At 35.6% G+C, this 21287-nt stretch overlaps 1 protein-coding gene across 3 annotated transcripts in view; it reads left to right on the top strand.

The window, feature by feature from the left end:
* Positions 1-13197, top strand: part of LOC100023635 (glyoxylate/hydroxypyruvate reductase B-like) — a 73904-nt gene extending 60707 nt beyond the window's left edge. For all 3 annotated transcript variants that reach the window (XM_007487828.3, XM_056823534.1, XM_007487827.2), the window contains exons 2-6: positions 1960-2344; positions 3057-3228; positions 6017-6195; positions 7589-7685; positions 8760-13197. In XM_007487828.3, coding sequence (XP_007487890.1) covers positions 1963-2344; positions 3057-3228; positions 6017-6195; positions 7589-7685; positions 8760-8916 — 987 coding nt within the window. In that variant the 5' untranslated portion in view covers positions 1960-1962 and the 3' untranslated portion in view covers positions 8917-13197. The remainder of the gene's footprint in view (positions 1-1959; positions 2345-3056; positions 3229-6016; positions 6196-7588; positions 7686-8759) is intronic.
* The last annotated feature ends 8090 nt before the right edge of the window (positions 13198-21287 follow it).

Raw genomic sequence — 21287 nt, 5'->3', positions numbered from 1 at the left:
TGATTATACATATAAAACCTATATCAAATTACTTGCCTTCTCAACAAGGAATTGGGAAGGGGAGAAGAGAAATTACAATTCAAATTTTTTAAGAAAATGAATGTCTTGGCTTTAGTCACTTTCTAGCTGTGTGACCCTGGACAAGTCACTTAACCCCCATTGCCTAGACCAGTGATGGGCAACCTTTTGAACTTGGTGTGTCACAATTTGCCAAAAAAACAAGCATAACTTGGATAGTGTGTCACTCTGAGAAAAAACCCATAATTTTGTGATATTTATAGTTTAAATAACAAAAATGTTTAATTGTAATATATGACTATTTAATAAACCAAAAACTAATTATTTAACTTACCTGCTTAGTGACTTCTTTGTTTATCTGTCAATTGGTTTCTTTTGTTGGTCTTGATATTTATTATTTAACTAGTGTGGGGTGATGTGAACTATGATAAGTGAGGGGGAATTTTTTAACTAACCTGCTTATTAGTGACTTTTTTGTTGCTGAATTTCATTGGCTAAATCTTCACTTGAAGGTTGGTATTTTCTACATTTCAAGGCCAAGCAAGTGCTACTAACTTCATCTGTCAATCTACTTCTTTTGTTGGTTTTGCTATTACTTAACACTGAGAATAAGGTCTCACAAAAAATACGTGGAAGGAAAAATTGTGAGTAAAGCCATTGCTCTATTTTTCAGAGTGCTAAAAGTGTCAGGTAATCAGTTCCAGGCACTCCCCCTTTGTAAATAGGCCAGAGCCCCGCCCAGTCTTCCAAAGGCCTGCCCCACCCTGCCCCAGCTAGTTAGCCCAGGGGCACGTGAGAGCAATGTCTGCCAGCCTGCCTGCACAGTCCTTCCCAGTGCTTCTCCTCCCTGCCCCATGGGAGCCCCACGTGCCCCTGCCAACTGGAGCATACTGCCCACCGCTCATCCACCTGCACCTGCGGGCCAGCAGATGGTGCAGCCAGCCCTCGGCCCCTGACTAGCTGGGACATGGCCATGGCCACAGCTGTGGGGTGTGGCTCTCCAGGAAGTTTGAGGCATGCTGAGCCTGCATGTGACTGCATGTCATTAAAAATGGCTATGCATGTCAGTGTTAACACACGTCATAGGTTCGCCATTATGGGCCTAGACCTTACCACTCTTCTGCCTTGGAACCAATACATAGTATTGATTCTAAGACAGAAGATAAAGTTTAAAAGATAGAATATTAAATTAATATTGTTTTTACATGTAATTGGGAAAAAATTTTTAATTAAAAAAAAACAACTCAACATCGCTGCTTTCAGAGATGAGGTTGGGGAATGAGGGTTATTAATGTGTCAGATTTCCTGTTAGTACCATGAAAGCAGCATAGTGCACTGGAAGGACTCTGAAGTCAGAGGAAAAAAATAAATGTGAGCTTTTAATTAAGGGCTCACAAGTAGATTTTTATTATATATGAATTTTATTATATTCTGATTATTATCTCTGATTATTATAATCTTAAGAGGTATTCAACTTGGTAATTATGTTACACTTTATTTCTTATGCTGAATCTTAGAAAAATTCCATAGAAAAAAATATTTTCTTTATCAAGGGCCAATGAGCCAAAGGCAAAAATTATTTCCTCACTACAATTTTTAAAAACGAATTTGTTATTTCACATAAAATATTCAACTTATTAACCTCTAAATACCAGGAACATAGGATTTATCCAATAAATTTTATAGATTATGAAAATATTCATCAATTTAATGGTATGGCTAATTTTAGAACAAAGGAAGACCAGGATGGGAGAGGGTAAAAGAAGCATGTACATCCAGGGTAGTATGAACTCCTTGTGACTGCGAACTGTTTTAGAAGTTTCTCCGAAAACCCCAAATGATCTTGCTCCATTCTTACTGAAATTTAAGAAGTCAATGACACACTCTTTACACATACGAGTTTTTCCCTTTACTAAAGTAAATCTTTATTTTTCTCTACAGATCATGCAAGATCAAGTGCTACCTTGTGTTCTGATCAGTAATTTTGGAAAACTGTATGGTGTGAATACAGATCACGTAAAGGATCTCAAGAAACATTTTAATCTCATCACCATGCAAGAATTTCTTCAAGACAAAATGAATTTGAGTCAAAAGATACAAGCTATATATTTATGGGGAGCGGAACCACATATTGACAGGGAGCTGCTGGCAAGCTTGCCTGCCTTAAAGATTATTGCAAGTTCAGGAACAGGCCTGGATCATCTAGACTTAAACCTGATTGCCAGCTTTGGTGTGAAGTTGGCCAACACGCCACAAGCTGTTTCTAACAGCACTGCAGATTTTGGAATGGCCTTACTTCTGGCATCAGCTCGGAGAATATTAGAAGGTAAAATAATCTTTTCAGCCTTTTAATTGCATGGTTATAACTACAGTCTTTATTTATGAAAATAAAGGAAAGAAAAAGTATTCAAGTTGATATTTGAAAAATGGTAAGTCCTTTTCAAGTTGTCCTGAACCCTAGATAATGTCTTATTTATAATTAGTCTTTATTTGGGGAAAAAGTGAAAAAAATACTCATGGCAATATTTGAAAAAATGTTAAGTCTTTTTCATGTTGTTTTGATGTCTTATGAAGCTTATGGAGTCTTTCTCAGAATAAAGTTTTTAAATGAACAAATTAAAATATATATGATTACAAAAGAAGATTCTACTAAAATAGAGTTATCAAAAAACAGTTTAAAAATACGTTCCCAGGTCCAAGGTTAAGAACTCTATCCTTATTGTGACAGAAAACTGTTAACTTAGAAAACATGCTACAATGTCAAGTTTTTTGGCCAGGATATTCTGTTTTTTACTATGGAAAAGACTACTACCTATTTCCAATATGTTGTGATTTGTTGGGTATTTTCTTTTTTTGTAGAAACTTTTGTTCTGCTTCATGTAGAAATGGGCAAGAATTTTCAGAATAACTCATGTTATCAGAGATTGCAAAGCCAGATAGAAATCACAATTTATTCTTTTATTACTTTCTCTTAAAAGTACAATAGCATCCTTTGTGGAGACAATTCCCTGGCTCACTTTTGTATCTTGAACTTTTAGGAAATGAGATAGCTTTGTCACCAGACACCAAGTACTTTTCTATTAACTGGACGGGACAAGAGGTGACTGGATGTACTCTGGGAATCATCGGTATGGGCAGCATTGGTTATAAGGTTGCTCAGCGAGCCAAAGCATTTGATATGAAGATTCTGTATCACAATAGGAACCGTAGGTAAAAACTTCCAGAAAATGAATTTTTAAGCTTACCTGAAGCCGTGCCTCTCTAAATGAAACCCATGATTCCATTCACTGCCATATCATAATGTAATGATAAAATTCCTTCTTTTTTTTCCCTCCATAGAATTGAGGTGTTCTCCGTCATTCTTTTTTTCCTTCCTTCTCTGTTCCATTTCCTGGATTTTCTCTCAAAAATATTTCTTCTTAACATAAAGCGTTACTTCTATCCTTTGCCTATTCTGGTCCCCTCAGATAAAGATAAAGAATAGACAAATGATGTCATATTAAAGTAGTTTTGACTTTGTGGATCCTCTGAAAAAGAAGCCTATCAGGTGTCTACAGGGTGCACTTCAAGAACTGCTACTCCAGCATTCATTACTTTCCATACCTGTCATGTTAGCCAATCTGCTAGGTGTGAGGTGATACCTCAGAGTTGTTTTGATTTGCATCTCTCTGATTATAAGAGATGTAGAGCACTTTTTCATGTGCTTATTAATAGTTTTGATTTCTTTGGCTGAGAACTGCCTGTTCATGTCCCTTGCCCATTTATCAATTCGAGAATGGCTTGATTTTTTGTACAATTGATTTAGTTCTTTGTAAATTTGAGTAATTAAACCTTTGTCAGAGGTTTTTATGAAGATTGTTTCCCAATTTGTTGCTACCCTTCTGATTTTAGTTACATTGGTTTTGATTGTACAAAACCTTTTTAATTTGATGTATTCCAGATTATTTATTTTGGATTTTGTAACTCTTTCTAAGTCTTGCTTGGTTTTGAAGTCTTTCCCTTCCCAAAGGTCTGACATGTATGCTATTCTGTGTTTGCCTAATTTACTTATAGTTTCCTTCTTTATGTTCAAGTCACTCACCCATTTTGAATTTATTTTGGTGTAGGGTGTGAGGTGTTGATCTAAACCTAATCTTTTCCACACTGTCCTCCAATTTTCCCAACAGTTTTTATGAAATAGTGGATTTTTGTCCCAAAAGCTGGGATCTTTGGGTTTATCATATACCGTCTTGCTGAGGTTGCTTGCCCCCAGTCTATTCCACTGATCCTCCTTTCTGTCTCTTAGCCAGTACCAGATTGTTTTGGTGATCGCTGCTTTATAAAATAGTCTGAGATCTGGGACTGCAAGGCCCCCTTCCTTTGTATTTTTTTCATTATTTCCCTGGATATCCTTGATCTTTTGTTCTTCCAAATGAACTTTGTTATGGTTTTTTCTAAATCAGTAAAAAAATTTTTTGGAAGTTCCATGGGTATGGCACTAAATAGATAGATGAGTTTGGGTAGGATGGTCATTTTTATTATATTGGCTCGTCCTACCCATGAGCAGTTAATGTTCTTCCAATTGTTCAAGTCTAGTTTTAGTTGTGTGGAAAGTGTTTTGTAGTTGTGTTCATATAGTTCCTGTGTTTGTCTTGGGAGGTAGATTCCTAGGTATTTTATTTTGTCTAAGGTGATTTTGAATGGGATTTCTCTTTCTAGTTTTTGCTGCTGAGCTGTGTTGGAGATATATAGAAAAGCTGATGATTTATGTGGGTTTATTTTGTATCCTGCAACTTTGTTAAAGTTGTTGATTATTTCGATTAGCTTTTTGGTTGAATCTCTAGGATTCTTTAAGTAGACCATCATGTCATCTGCAAAGAGTGATAACTTGGTCTCCTCCTTGCCTATTTTGATGCCTTCAATTTCTTTTTCTTCTCTAATTGCTACTGCTAGTGTTTCTAATACAATGTCAAATAATAGAGGTAAATTGTGCAATATACTGGTCTAGTTTTTGTCTGCTTTCTAGTTTTCCCAAATGGTGAATCCCCAAATTTTGGATCTTTATTTTTGTCAAACACAAGGTTTTATTATTGTATAATCTTTTTATTGTATAATCTTTTCTGTTTTGCTGATCTATTTCTTAGTTAGGACCAGATAGTTTTGATAATTAATGCTTTATCATATATTTCAAAATCTGGTACTTCTTTTCCTTTTTTTTCATCAGTTCCTTTGATATTCTTGACCCTTTGTCTTTCTAGCTGAATTTTATTATTTTTTCTAGTTCAATAAAATAATTTTGGGGATGATTTAATTGGTTTTATTTAATAGCATTATAATTATTTTCATATAGATTCTGGATTTGTTTTCACAGATAAAATCCTAGATATTTTATTCTTTCTATGGTTAGTTTAAAATGGGTTATTTTGTACTATCTCTTCTCACAGAATGTTGATAATACTGATGATTTATGTAGGTTTATTTTATATCCTGCTACATTGCTAAAATTATTGATAGTTTTAAGTAATTCTTTAACTTTAAGGTATCATGGGAAAAATCATATCTTAAGCTCAAAAGGAACCTTAAAGAGCATCTGGTTTAATCTTATTATTTTACAGAAAAAGAAAGTAAGGCTCAGAGAGATATTTCCTGTGTGACTGTGGGCAAGTCACTTAAGCCCAATTGCCTTAATATTTAATATCACTTCTAAGATAGAAGGAAAAGGTTTTTAGAAAAAAAGGCTGAGAGGGACTAAACATAGCCAAGCTGGGATTTGAACACAGGTTTCCTGACTCTAAATCCAATTCCTTTTCATTACACACATGCTTCTTCTATCCAGTCTGAATTTAATTGTTAGTCCTTTGCCAAAATAATGTCTGAATTATTTTATCTTGTTTTAGTTTATTTTTCACTGACTTTCCCCTGGATTTTGTTCTTGATCTCTTAATATTACTTTGAGCATTTTGTACTATTTCTGATTAGGAAATTCACTTTATATTTTTCTTTTGGTTTATTCTGGCAGAAAGGTTGAAGAAGAACAGGCAGTTGGGGCTCATTACTGTGCAAAGTTGGATGAACTGCTGCAGCTATCAGACTTTGTAATGCTGGTACTCAGGCTGACACCCGACACTCATAAGATGATTGGAAAGAGGGAACTAGGATTAATGAAGTCTACTGCTATTCTTATCAACATTGGCAGAGGTAATAGATAATAGAAGATATGCCAAGCAAAATATTTTTCTCGACTGCAAAAATGCAGCAATAAATCTCAGATAGTTGCCATTTCCTATCAGCTTCCTTCTTTTGTAGCTCTGTTGGTTCCAAAAGTGACTCAGAATGGTAAGCAAGTGAAATTTACTTTCTACTTATAAGAATTCTTGACCTTGTGACTATAGTTTATTCAGTGAAGAAAAAAAACCTTTTTATTCAGACTTTTAGGGGTACCTTTTGTTGGAAAGAATTTGGAATTGATACTTTAAGACACTCAACCTCTTTGACCATTAGTTTCAATATCTGTAAAATGAAGTAGTTGAATGCATTAATCTTTAAGATCCATCATTTTGCAATGAAATAAAAAAATTATGGGGTCCTACTTATTGTTTTCTAGGCTCCATTTCAATTTTCATATCTGATTTGTGTAGCATACCAGGCATGTTAGCATCTTGGAAGTATGATTGATGTATTGATATTGTATCTTATTGTATCCTATGTTTTCATTTACCAGACACATGGTCAGATCACTTAATGTTCATTGTATGGAAATGGACAGTCCAAAGTACTAGAGCAAAGGACAAGCAAATTCCTGGGCTGGGTATTGCCAGTCAGTGCCCTGGCTTGGACTACATTTCTTTACAAAGCATGGGTTGGATTAATCTCCTATTTGATTTTGTCTTTGTCAATTCAACCACTGTCAAAACCTATATCATGTCACGTATTCATTAATCACCTCCCACCTCACCTTCCTAAAATCTCCCATAAAAGCTGGGGAACATGTGCGAGCCTTCTCTTCTCTTACTTCTCTTGCTCTCATAGCTCTTGCTGTTCCCCTTGCTCTTGCTCTTGCTCTTTGCACCTCTTAATCATGCTATGGCCTATTATGTTCCTCATGTCTGACTGATTTACGCAGCGCATCTGCCCCGCATATTTCCCATTAATCTCTTGACCATCTGGTCCATGGGTAATATCCCGGAGTTATCGACTCCCCATCTGTTCTCTTGTTTCTCATACTTATAATTTCTCCACTTGTTATCTTCTTCCAGAGAGGTATCAATGGAGGAGCTCAAGACTCCCCACGTGTTTTAACTTGTGGTCTCTGAGTCTTTATTCCTATGTCTCTGCCTATAACTGCATTACCTATTCATTCATATTCCTTTAGCCTCCAATCTCCTTCTCAGGGCACCACCCACAGGTTCATTATATAGGAGCTGCTGGCAGTTCCTATACATTTGCTATTCATGTCTTTGTCATCTTTTGATTATTTGAATGGTACTTTTTTTTTGTTTTATTGCAACAAGTTGAAATGTGGACATTTATTCTACTCTATTACATATGTTCTAAATTTGATAGTCACAAAGATACTATTTCATTAATTCAGGTCAATTGGTTGATCAAGATGCCCTAGTTGAAGCTCTGCAGACTGGGATTATTAAAGCTGCAGCACTGGATGTGACTTACCCGGAACCCCTGCCAAGGTAAGAAACAAAGAAATTGTTCCTGCAAATTTTTTAAAAGATAAAAATAGAAGCAAAATTCCCTGTCTATATTTGAAGATAAAAGTTTTGTTTGTTGAGGTTCCCCTCTGGTTGCGTTTTCTGACTTCTCCACCAAGTCCCCAGATCAAATACCTTCTCCTCCCCACCTAAGGAAAGTAAAAGTACCTTAAAGGTCTTAAAGTAAACTTAATAAACTTTTATTGGTTTTACAAAATAACATATTTCGTTGAAAAACAAAAAATCTAGCGATAATAACAGCATTGTTTTACACATTTTTGTAAATCTTACTGCTATTCTGTCTTAATTATTAATAATTATATTTTACATATAATATAATAATATAGTCATATAAAAAACTGCTAGACAAAAAATATCTTTAAAGTTCTGTCTGGTTCTAAGATCTCATTAGTCTTCCATAAATCAAATGGAATTTCCTTGTATGAATTAAATTAAGTTACATGGAATTTTCTCAAATTCTTTTAAAATCTTCTACATAAGGACTTGCAATGGAAGTTAAGGGCCACACAGGGTAGGTTAGATTTGAACCCAGGCCCTTCTGACTCAATCATCTGTGCCACCTTGCTCCCCACTATGATTAAAACTTAATAGACTTGTCACTTCCACTTACTGGTTCTAGCTTTGCCATCTTTAGCAATATAAAACAAATGGATAGCCTTATCTCTGAAAAAAACTCTGTTTATCTTGTGTTCTTGCACCTGAACACTTAACTCTTTAAAATTACCCCTAGTTTTCACACAGTGTTCTAGACTTTTGAGATAATTTTGAAGACACTGCTGCTACTGATTCATTCTGTCCTGATTCTGGACCTCTCATTCCCTCATCTATAAAATGCAGATATTAGACTAGGAAATCAGATCCTGTCTGACTCTAAGATCTCATTAGTCTTCCATAAATCAAATGGAATTTCCTTGTTTTTTTTTAATCTCCTACAACTGTTTGTCTTCCCATGAATATAAAAAATGAAACTATAGTATAATGATTTTTAAAACAATGAAATGTGGGTAATTTTTTTCAATGCATATTGTATTTCAGATCTCATCCTTTGTTAAAATTAAAGAATGTTATTTTAACTCCTCACATTGGAAGTGCAACTTTTCAAAGTCGCCGTGCCATGATGGAAGACATGGTTGAAAGCCTTCTGGCTGCTCTCAATGGCCTTCCTATTCCTAATGAAGTAAATCTTAAATGATATGTTTGTGTGGAAAATTGGTGATGATGAAAACTTGACAGATGAAATGATAAGGGCTTCTTTTTACTTCATGTAAACTCAAAATTTTCATTTTATTGTGCTTTAAGAGCTAAGAAAAAATAAAATGCCAGTTTAGAATATGTATGCTTTTGTATTCTCTTTTTCTTTAGAGTTCTTTATCTTCCAAAAAATAAACAATATATAAGTGGAAAAATGGATTAGAAGGAAATGCGAAAGCATTTGTAAGTTCAGGTCTAGCTCAAGACAAAAATATAAGAGTAGGCCAGGTTTTTCTATTTTTCTATTCCCATTCTTAAAATAGAGCTCGTAATTAATTAATAATTAATTCCTGGTCTGGAGCAATTGTGTAATAAGAATAGTTATAATAATTATATTAACTTAGCATAACTGACTCCATTTTAAGTTTCCATTTTGTAGATTTTTTTCAATAGATTACTTCCCAAATGATAAATACTATGTAAACTTTTAAATATGAAAAATAACCAATAAAAATGATTTTAAACTATTTTATGTTCATAAAATAACATTTCATTTTCTAACAACTAAATTATGTGGTAAGCTTAGTAATAAATCACCCATCAGAAATTTAGTGTAACCTCCCTCTATTCCACTTAGTTTAATTTAATTAGCACCTCCTACTGTAAGTCAGTGTAAATTATCTTAATATCAACATGTCCAAAAACTACTTCTACCTTCTTGGAAATTATTTCTAGACTTTTTGGGTTGCAGGCATGAACTAGGACACAAAATTATTCACTAAATATTAGAAATATTAAAAATGCTTCATGCTCTCTCATAGAAATAGGGATACAAAATCAAGGAACCCAATAATATTATATTATTCCTTTGCTTCATAATCAAACTTTTTAGAAGAAATTTCAGTCTCACTTTTTCTCTCTCACGCACTTAATGGCCCTAGAAATTTAATGCACACAGGTAAAATGCATTTCAGATTTCCAGGTGGCTGAATATTTTTCCCATTTTTTCTATTTCTATTTTCGATTTCTTTTCCCCCTATTTTCTACTTCCTTTATTTTATCTCTTAAAAACCTATTTTAATTAAATGTTAATTTAATTAACTCTTTGTCCCCAAAACCCTTTTTTTTCCTTTAAGAGAGAGAAAACACAATGTTCTGAGGTTGGAAGGAGAGGTTACAGGTTTTTTTAGACTAGACTAAAAGAACTGAACTATTTAAAGCAGCTTTTGTTTTGTTTAGACCCCTTTGAACTGATTTTGATGAATCTTAGCTGGTTTTGACATGTTTGAACTGGGTTTTGACTGGTTTCACCTGTATTATAAATTTTATTCTTTTGGAATTTGAACACAGGTTGTTTGATTCTGAATCCAATTCTTTTCCTATTACCACATATGCTTCTTTTTAGTCTGAATTTTAATTGGCAAAAATATTCCAGTTTCTTTTATTTTTGTTTATTTCTTTTATGGGGATTTTCTCTTTCTTCCAAATCATAATTGGTTAAGAAGTAAGGCTTTATCTGGTTTCTGATATCAAGACCAAAAATAAAATCCAAGAAAAATTTCATAAAATAAATTAGATAATTTTATAATTTCCAAGAATGTGAAAAATGGGGCTCAATCTGTTAAAAAAACAACAAAAAACCAGTTTAGCCCATTCAAAACAGTCAAAATCCAGGTCAGGGCCTAGTTTGAGTTTGAGCTGGCCTCAACCAACAAGAACCAGGTTAGACTGGTTGAAATTTTTCTAAACTTATTTGAGCTGGGCAGAAACAGTTCTAACTGGTCTGAATCAGGCCAAACTTATTTTAGCCAGTTTTGACTAGTTGTAGCTGGCCATAGCCAGTTTAGACTGGTCTAAACTGGTTTGAGCCACTGGTGGCTAGCCAGAACCAGTTACTTTTGAGGGTTCTGTACTATTTTTGATGGTTCCAACTAGTTAGAACTGATTTAAATAGGTTTTAGCTGTTTTGAACCAGTCTGAAACTGGTTTTTACTACTGGTTTAAACTGATTTGAGATGGTTCAGACAGATCAGAACCATTTTAGACTGGTCTGAATGAGTTCAGGTCATTTGGAGCCTTGCCAAACTAACTGGTCTAGACTAGTTCCAACTGGTTTGGACTGGTCAAAACTGGTCTGGGCTTGTTCTTATAGGTGCTGACCAGTCAAAACCAGCTGTGTGTTTTTTTTTGAGGGGGAGGATTCCTTTTTAAAGGAAACCAAAATTTTTGATATCTACAGGACTCGGGGCTGGTCTAACCTGAATGTTGCAGAGTGCTTGTTTTCAATGTAATTTTATGTTGTTTATATTTTTATTTATAATTATATTTTTGGGTCCTTTTAAAAAATTATTTTCTTAATTGAAAAGATCCCTGAAAAAGATCCAGAACCTTCAAGGTTGTTTGGGAGTCCTGTCTCAGCCTTGCAAGATCTATTTCTTATCAAGATTTTCTATTATTTTTATTAATAATTATTATTATATATTATCTATTATATCTATTTTATCTCTTGTCAAGTTTAGTTCAAACTACAAATTTTCTTCTCTTTTTTTCCTTTTTCTTCTCCCACCCACTCTGGATAATTTGTGATTACTGTCAGTATATAAAAATGAAATGAATTGTGTCAGCAAAAACTTACTATATTTAAGTGCTCTATATAATTGTTATATTTGAGTGTGAAATGTGTCAATTTGAAATTAATCTTTATGTGGAAGTTAAAAATTATTTGATGCCTATATTGGGCAGAGGAGTCCAGACTCTCTTCTTCCATTATTATCATGTGCTTGTCTATATTCCAAGCTACTGACAAACATCTGATGTTAGGCAGCAGTTTTTTCTCTTGTTGCCCAATCTTAGGAAATAAACCGTTTTCTGCGTACAGTGATTTGCTCTCTGGTTTTTGGAACAAACAGTTTGCTTTGTTGTTTTCTGGATAACAAACATGAAATAATTAACAAAAGGAAGACACTAACATTAACCAGGGTTAGTTAAGATTTCTTGTAGGTAGTTGCATCTTAAAGGAAGTCAGGGAGGTTGGAGCAGAGGAGGGAGGGTGTTCGTTCAAGCATGCATGGATGCTCAGCTCAGAGCTGAGAAATGTAGTATCTTGTTCATGGAATAGCTGGGTGGAAAGGTAGGTTAGATTTGAATTCCAAACAGAATATTTTGTATTTGATCTTGTAAGTGATAGGGAGTCCCTTAGTATGCTTTAAGAAAATCACAAATGTCTGAGTTGAAGGATGGATTGGAATTGGGAGAGACTTGAAACAGGAAAACCTGGTAGTAATTTGGGCTTGAAGTAGGCTTAACAATTGTATTGCCTACAGTAAAAAGGGAAGGTGGCAGGGGAGGTAGGAAGATGGTTAGTGAGAAAATAAGGAAAAGTTTACTGAGTAAACTCCAGTGGGTCCCTTTCACTTCCAAGATCAAATAAAAAATATTCTGTTAGGAATTCAAATTCAAACCTGACCCTGTACAGGCTGAAAAAAAATCTTCATTTGATACTTCCATCTCTGGTAACTATTTTCCTTTTACCTTTTCAAGAAGGCTGTCTACAATAGAGGCCTCTATTTTGTCTCCTCCCATTACTTGGTCAGTTTAACCACAGAAATCAGAGATAAGATACCTATATGTACAAATAGGTTTTCTGTAACTGTTTTTATAGTGTGAATGAGAAACTATGAGATTGTCCATCACTTGGAGGATGGATGAACAAGTTATGGTATATGGTTATATGGGAATATTATTGTGCCATAAGAAGTGACAAGCTGAGTTCAGAAAAACCTGGGAAGAATTATGAACTGATGCAAAGCAAAGTGAGGTGATCAACTGTGAAGGAGTTGAAGCAAGTTCCCAAGATATCCACAAGAGAACCACAACCAACCTTATCCAAATAAGGAAATTTAGTAACAGTTCAACTGATTATTGCATTAAAAGATAAGAGAGCATTGATCTGGAAGTGGAGGTAGCAAATAACTTTTTATTCTTCATCAATTACCATTCTAAATCACCAAAAAGGGAGGAGAATGTCTAACACATATCAGAAATGCTACTTGTCCTATTTTTTAAAAAAAGGAAATACTGGGAATTCATCATACCATAATCTCAATTCCAAACTTGGATTTGGAATAATGTTGTACCCCACTCCCATCTCTAACCTTATTGTAGACTTTTTTTTTTTAAATCAAATGTTATCTATAAAGTCTGGTATCCAATATATGTAAGACCAAGAGACATTTTCCAATGTATCAAAGTGAACAAACAATTAAAAAATTCAATCCATTAAGTCATTTCTTTGTTCTTGTTTTATTTAATGGTGTTTATCTCTCTAAAAATTATTGTGGATTTAGTAAACACTAAATAATTTGGACATTTTCACAAATAGTCAAACAGAATAGGAGGGTTGTATATGAAACTAAAAAGCTGTTAAATATAATTCTGTATGTAATTTTCAAAGCTGTCCTGTTGCTTCTGTTCCCTCAAACCTTTTTTCTGTTTTCTACATGAAAATAATGCTTTCATAACACCCTTTAGTTTTTCCTTTTTTGTCCCCATTAGTTACCCTTATTTCTATTCCTTCACTTCAAATATCTTCAAAATGAAAAATAGAAATAACCAAAACTCTTATGCAATTCCCAAAGGAAAACAAATTCCCACAGTGGCTTTAACTAAAAATGTCTTTAAATGTGCTTTATTTGCATCTTGAGGCTATCACCATTTTTTTAGTCCTTGAGAATTTATGGTTCATCATTTTAGTCTTTTTTCTTTATAACATTGTTATTTTGCAAATTGTTCTAATTTCCCCATTTACTTAACTTTGAATCAGTTTATACAAGTCTCATAATTCTTTCCTCATTTCTTATGGTGCAATAATATTATTACATCACATTGTTAAACCATGATTTGTTCTATTAAAGTAGATTTCTTGAAAAAATATCCATCTTATCGGTCAAAATGATAGCAAAGGAAAGTAATAAACGTTCTGGAGTATGTGGCAAAATTGGGACACGAATGCATTGCTGATGGAGTTGTGAATTGATCCAACCCATTCTGCAAGACAATTTTGGAACCAAAAGGCTTTAGGAGACTGCTTGTCCTTTGATCCAGACATAGCACTGCTCGGTTTGTACCCCATAGAGATAATCAGGAAAAATACTTGTACAAAAGTATTTATAGCCATGCTCTTTGTGATGGCAAAAAATTAGAAAATGAGGAGGGTGTCCATTGATTGGGTTATGGATGAACAAATTGTGGTATCTGATGGTGATGGAATATTATAGTGCTGAAAGGAATAAAGAACTGGAGGAATTCCATGTGAACTGGAAAGCATTCCAGGAATTGATGCGGAGTGAAAGGAGCAGAACCAAGAGAACCTTATACCGAGAGACTGATACATTGTGGCACAATCAAAGGTAATGGACTTCTCTATTAGCAGCAATGTGATGATCTAGGACAATCCAGAAGAACTTATGAGAAAGAATGCTATCCACATCCAGAGAAAGAAGTGTGGGAACAAAAACACATTAGAAAAACATGTGATCAATCACATGGTTTGATGGAGATAGAATTGGGTTTTTAATCTTAAAAGTTGATTGGGGATGTTGTCTCTAAATGATCACTCTACTGCAAATATTAATAATATGGAAATAGGCTTTGAACAATGATACATGTAAAACCCAGTGGAATTGCTCATAGGCTATGAGAGGGGGGGGAAGGGAAGAAAAGAATATGAATCATGTAACCATGTAAAAATATTCAAAATTAATCAATTAAATAAATATATTTTAAAATGTTTATCTTGGTATGTAGGCTGTTTCCCCCCTTATATGCCTTTTATTTTAGTCTTTTTGATTTACAAAACACTAATTGGATCTGGGATTTGAAGACAGGTTTTCTGACTGTAAGTCCAATGCTTTTTTCACTATACTACACTGCTTCCATACTTTTTTATCCAGTTTGAATTTAGTTGGCAGCTCTTAGCCTAAACGATATGTCTCATTTATTTTATATTGTTTTAGGTCCCTTTTCAGTGATTTTCTCCCTAGATTTTGTTCTTGGTTTCTTGAGGTTTCTTTAGGTATCTTGGGATGCTTCTGATTAGGAAATACCTTGGCAGTATTCACCTTGAAACAGGAATTTCGAAATGACTATACAATGTCAGAGATAGCTTAGTATTTGGGAGACTGAACAAAGTATGGAGAGAGGTATTAAACTATCTACTAAAGTTAAAGTCTACGGGACCACTGTATTGATCCACAGAACTGTGGTCACAAACAATTCTGTTATGCTTTAAGACTAGGAAATGTGACAGAGGCTGGCACTAAAGAAAAAGTGCCAGGCTGAAGAGTGTGTGAAACTGATCACCTCTACAGGGGAGGGGCCCCAAGGGATTGGAATCTGGTGGAGGAGAAGACTCTGACTAGGAGAGGAGTTGGGCTCTCAGTCTTGAGAAGTCGAAAAGAGAAGGTTGAAAAAGATTTTCTCCTGAAGGTTACCCACTTTTTCCTGCTGGTGACTAGAAATCTTTCCCCCCAACATTTCCCAATTGAAAAGACTATTGAAGAGGAAACCTGAGAAAGACATTTTAAATCTCTGTCTGACTTTACTTCAGCTCCTGTTGCCCTGAGTCTGAACTGTGGCCCAGGGGGACGAACCCAGGGTGAGTCAACCTGACTTTCTCTCAGGGGGGTCAGGCTGCCAAAGCCTGAGTTCCCCCCAAACTTGTGGAGGGAGGAAAAGGGTTTTAGATAGAGACAGGGACCCCCTTTCCCCACTTTCCTCTCCCATTCTTTCCTTGATAGTTTTTCCTTTGTATTATCCTAATTGAGTTAAGTTGACATTAAAAAGTTATCTGTTCCCCAAGCTGTGAACAAGTGTGAGTGAACAGATCAAGGGGAGACCCTTTGGTCTCCAGTAGTGGAGGGGGGATAAGAGGAACAAGAGCAAATCTGGGAGAGCAGCCTTAGCTAAGGAGGGAGGGCAGGAAGGGGAAAAATCTTCAAATTCCCTCTCCTCTCCATGAGCCAATCCTAAACATCAGCTGACTCTCCTGAACCCCGTTTTGAGAAGGGGTGGTCTCCACTCTTTCCCCCTCGCTATACTAAAAGACCAAACCCCTCTAATACAAATTAACCTTCCCTTATAATACAGAGATGAAGGAATAAATTGTGCTCTATAGCTTACTTTGCAATCTCTGATAAAATCATTGTTCTGAATACTTGTCCTTGAACAGGATGACTCATCCATTTCTGTATGAAGTAGAACAAAAGTTTCAACAAAAAACATATTATAACTGATAATGAGTAATAGTTTTCTACATAGTATAAACCAGAATATCTTGGCAAAAAAGGTTACCCTATAGCATTTATTATAAATTAGCACTCTTCTGTCACAATAAAGCCTCAGTTCTTAGCCTTAGGTCTAGGAACTTGTTTCAGAAAATCTTAGATAACTATTTCAGTAAAATTAGTTTCCTTTGTAATCTTATGTGTTTTGATTTATTCATTAAAAAACAATATTTTGAGAAGAATTCCATAAACTTAACTACACAACCAAATAAACTCATGGCCAAGAAAAGTTAAGAATCCATATCTTACAGGGAGGCTGATGTCCAAAATTGAATTCTTTCATGTAGACATACAAAAAAGGCACAGTTCTTTCCTCTATTTAACTGTTCACCATGGGAAGATGAGAGATGTCTTCTATTAATACTTCAACTGGCATAGGAATATGCCCAGATGTGCAAAGAAACACTATTCATGTCCTCAGGTTACCTTTGGCTCAATTATATGATGCACTACTTTGCAGTTACTTTCCAAACTACTATCTATCTAACTCTTGGAAGCATTCTATAATTATTTTGAAATTATTTAGACAAAAATTTTCTAAAATGCTTTCATTACTCTGTGATAATTAAAAAAAAAGTTAAGAACTTTACAATTATACAAAGCACTTCCAAATACATTCTCTCATTTGATCCTTAAAACAATCTTGTAAGGCAGGAAAGATAGGTAACTAATATTTATTATTCTCTTTTTACAAATGAAGTAACCGAACCTAAGAAAAGGCGAAGTGCCTTTTAAAGTGCTAGTAAGTGGCAGAACTGGGACTAATCTCTACATTTGGTTATTAGCTTCCATAATATTATACTAATTCTGTGAAATGGCTAAGGGAAAATTTTCTTGTGCCAAATACTAAAATACATTCATGTATATTTATTTTAAATAAATCATATCAGGCTCCAATGAAACCCTTCTCTTCCTCTGAATCATATATATCCCTAACCTAAAGTAGAAGACATTATCTATGGAGTGAGACAACTTACAAGAGACTCTTTTCACAAATAAATACTCCAGTTATGAATTACCATGAAATTAAATGGCTTAAGGCCATTTGTAGTATCACTAGTATTAGTATTAGAATAACATGTAGAGTGCTGGCCAATTTCATGCCAAAGCTGGCAATCAGCTTCAGGTTCAGATAATTCAGAACCAGATGGATTTCCAAATTACTTGTTTTCACATTTTAATTGGAGAAGAAAAAGGAAGTATTTTCTCACCCCTGTCTTTAAAAGTCAAACAGAAATTTAAATAAGTTAGACAAAGGATATACTTAACAGAAGAAAGAAATTGGAATGTGCTGGGAAAAGAGGGAAAAGTAAAGTGAGAAAATGTGTTATCTTAAATAACTGGTATATCTGACATAAAAATAATAGAAATGTTGAGGGATCTGTGGAAGAATGGACATTTTATGAACTTCATTTTCTTCTGATCCAGACAAAGGAAGATTAAATGGAGTATCACACAGCTTGCTGCAATATTACATTAAATTCAATAGGGGAAATAGAGACAAGAAAGAAAGGACTTCATGAGGGATAGTACAAAGGTCATAAAATAGTCATAAATAGGGACATCTAGGTGGCTCAGTGGATTGAAAGCTAGGCCTAGACAATGGAGGTCCTCAGTTCAAATATGACTTCAGACTTCCTAGCTGTGTGGCCCTGGGCAAATCACTTAACTCCCATTGCCCAGCCCTTACTGCCCTTCTGCCCTGGGACCAATACATAATTTTGGTTCCAGGGCCGAAGATAGGGGTTTAAAAAAAAATCCATCGTAGCCCTATACAAGAACAAAGGCTCACGAGCAGCCTGTGACAACTACAGAGGCATCTCACTACTCTCCACTCCTGGAAAGATCCTCGCCTATGTTATACTCAACAGACTCCTGTCATCTGTTTCAGAGCAGAACCTGCCTGAATCACAATGTGGCTTCCGACCAGATCGCAGCACCATCCACATGGTCTTCACGGTGAGGCAAATGCAAGAAAAATGCCTTGAGCAGAACCTGAGCTCTACATTGTCTTCATAGACCTGACAAAGGCGTTCGACACAGTGAACAGGGATGCATTGTGGGTGATCCTCAGCAAGCTCGGTTACCCAGCAAAATTCGTCAAACTGATCCAGCTCTTTCATGTCAACATGACAGGGGAAGTCCTATCTGGTGGAGAGACTTCTGATCGCTTCAACATCTCCAACGGCGTGAAACAAGGCTGTGTCCTCGCTCTGGTACTCTTCAACCTATACTTTACCCAAGTATTACGACATGCTGTGATGGATCTAGACCTGGGCGTCTACATCAAATACCGGCTGGATGGCTCACTATTCGACCTTCGCCGCCTGACCGCAAAAACAAAGACAACAGAGAGACTCATCCTGGAAGCTCTCTTTGCAGATGACTGTGCTCTCATGGCCCACCAAGAAAATCATCTCCAAACCATTGTGGACAGGTTCTCCACCACAATAAAGCTGTTTGGCCTGACTATCAGCCTCAGCAAAACAGAGGTGCTGTTCCAACCTGCACCAGGGAGGCCAACGAACCAGCCGTGCATTACAATCGACGGCATGCAGCTTTCTAATGTCAACACTTTCAAGTACCTGGGCAGCACCATTGCCAACGACGGGTCCCTAACGAGATTAATGCCAGGATTCAAAAGGCCAGCCAGGCACTCAGGCGGCTGCGCTCCAAAGTCCTCCAACACAGCAGTGTAAGCACTGCGATGAAGCTCATAGTGTACAACGCAGTGGTCCTCAGCTCGCTCCTGTACAGCTGTGAGACATGGACACTGTACCGGAAGCACATGAAACAGCTGGTGCAATTCCACCAATGCTCCCTCCGGTCAATCATGAGGATCCGATGGCAGGACCGAATCACCAACCAGGAAGTCCTCGACAGAGCCAACTCCACCAGCATCGAAGTCCTGGGCCTCAACACCCAGCTACGATGGTCTGGACACGTCATCCGCATGGACCCACAGCGAATACCAAGACAGGTATTCTATGGTGAACTGTCAGCTGGACTCAGGAAACAAGGCCGACCAAAGAAAAGATTCAGGGATCAGCTAAAGTCCAACTTGAAGTGGGCTGGCATGACACCAAAGCAACTAGAACTCACTGCCTCTGACAGAAGCAGCTGGAGAACCCACATTCACCATGCCGCCACCACCTTTGAGATGAACGACGTCGACGTCTTGCCACTGCGCGTGAACGCCGACACCAGGCCACAACCGCACCTCCCTTAACAACTGGCGTCCCATGCCCCATGTGCCACAAACTCTGCGCCTCAGCCTTTGGACTCCAAAGCCACATGAGGGTACACCGTAGATGAAACTGCACAAAAACAATAGTCATTCTCGATCACTGAGAGACTACACTCTCTCTCTCTCTCTCTCTCTCTCTCTCTCTCTCTCTCTCTCTCTCTATATATATATATATATATATATATATATATATATATATAACAAAGTAGTCATAAATAAAACAACTCCAGCGTTAGGGAATGGATTAAGAAGGAGAAATTAAAAGGAGAGAACAATTTTTAAAAAGTGTGATTAGGGCAGAACAAAAAAGGGGGAAAATCAATAGAGCAGAAATAAAAAACAACTACATGACTGCTGTTAAGCTCTTCTATGACTTCTACCTTCTTTATAAAGAAAAGAAGCAGGAGCAAAAAGAAGAAAAAGTACAAGATGACAAGATGGAGGGAAAAACAGGTCTGACATTTATAAAATAAATGTTCAATAAAAAGTTAATCAAATTACAAGAAGAAATAGATGGCAAAATCATATTAGTACAGTTATTTAATGTAGCACTTTAATACCTAGAAGAATCTGACATAAAAAAGAAGAACCTGAAAAGAACTTTAGAAAAGATGGAGATAGAGGATCTCTACTGATTATTCCATGGAACAGAGATTATAAAATTTTTCAACTGTGCACAACACCTTTACAAAAATTGATCATGTATCAGGACTCAAAAAATTCTGAAATGCAGAGAAGCAAAAATACTAAGTATATCTTTTACTAAAGATGCAATTAAACTATTTTAGATAAAGTGCCATTAAAGAAAGGATTAAAAATTAAATGACAACTAAAAGATTTAATACTATGGAATGTTACTGCTAGGTTGCTCAGTCGATGGAGAGCTAGGCCTGTGGAAGTGGAGGGAGAGGTACCAAGGGAGAGGTCCTGGGTTCAAATCTAGCCTCAGCAGTGTGACCCTGGGCCAGTCACTAAACCCCAATTGCCTGGTCCTTACTGCTCTTCTACTTTGAAACCAATATTTAGTATTGATTCTATGACAGAAGATAGGGTTTTTAAAAAAAAATCCTAAAGATTGTGAGTCGAGGTCATTGTAACAATAGAAAACTTTGTCAAAGAAAATGATGACTTTGAAAAATCATACCAAAACCTGTGAGATATAGCCAAATCGGTCCTCGATATCTATGAATATTTTCAACAACAACAACAAAACAACCAACCAATAAATAGATTGAGTGTTCAATTTCTTAAAGCTGGAAAAATAATAAATGAAGACTAAATAAATAGCAAGCTGGGAATTCTGAAAATGAAACAAGAACTTAAAATCAAAAGCAAAAAAAATCCCATTGTATTGATAAATAAATGCTGTAGCTATTTTTAAAAATTAATAAAATAGGTTAAACACTAGTCTGATTTTTTCTTTTAAAAAAGGACCAAATTGTTAATATAAAAAATAAGCAGAGCATTCATGACAACTGAAGATGAAAGATATGAACTATCAGAGACTATTTTTTTCAGTTTCATGGGAACAAAAATGATAATAGAGAAAATGAATATTCATTTAAAAATATAAAGATTAACATAAGAGATTACCTACTTCAAAATCTGAAAAAATGCCTCAAATTAAGTCTCAATGAAAACCTAGACAGAACCAGATGGATTTCTAAATAAATTTCATGAAATACTGAAAGGAATGATAAATTCTTATATTCCATAATATATTTATAAAAATCAGAAAATAAACATGAATGGACTTTCTTTTCTGATTTTTATAAACAAATT

Source organism: Monodelphis domestica, chromosome 3 (assembly GCF_027887165.1).
Source record: "Monodelphis domestica isolate mMonDom1 chromosome 3, mMonDom1.pri, whole genome shotgun sequence".
NCBI lineage: Eukaryota > Metazoa > Chordata > Mammalia > Didelphimorphia > Didelphidae > Monodelphis > Monodelphis domestica.
This window is presented reverse-complemented; position numbering and strand designations above follow the sequence as displayed.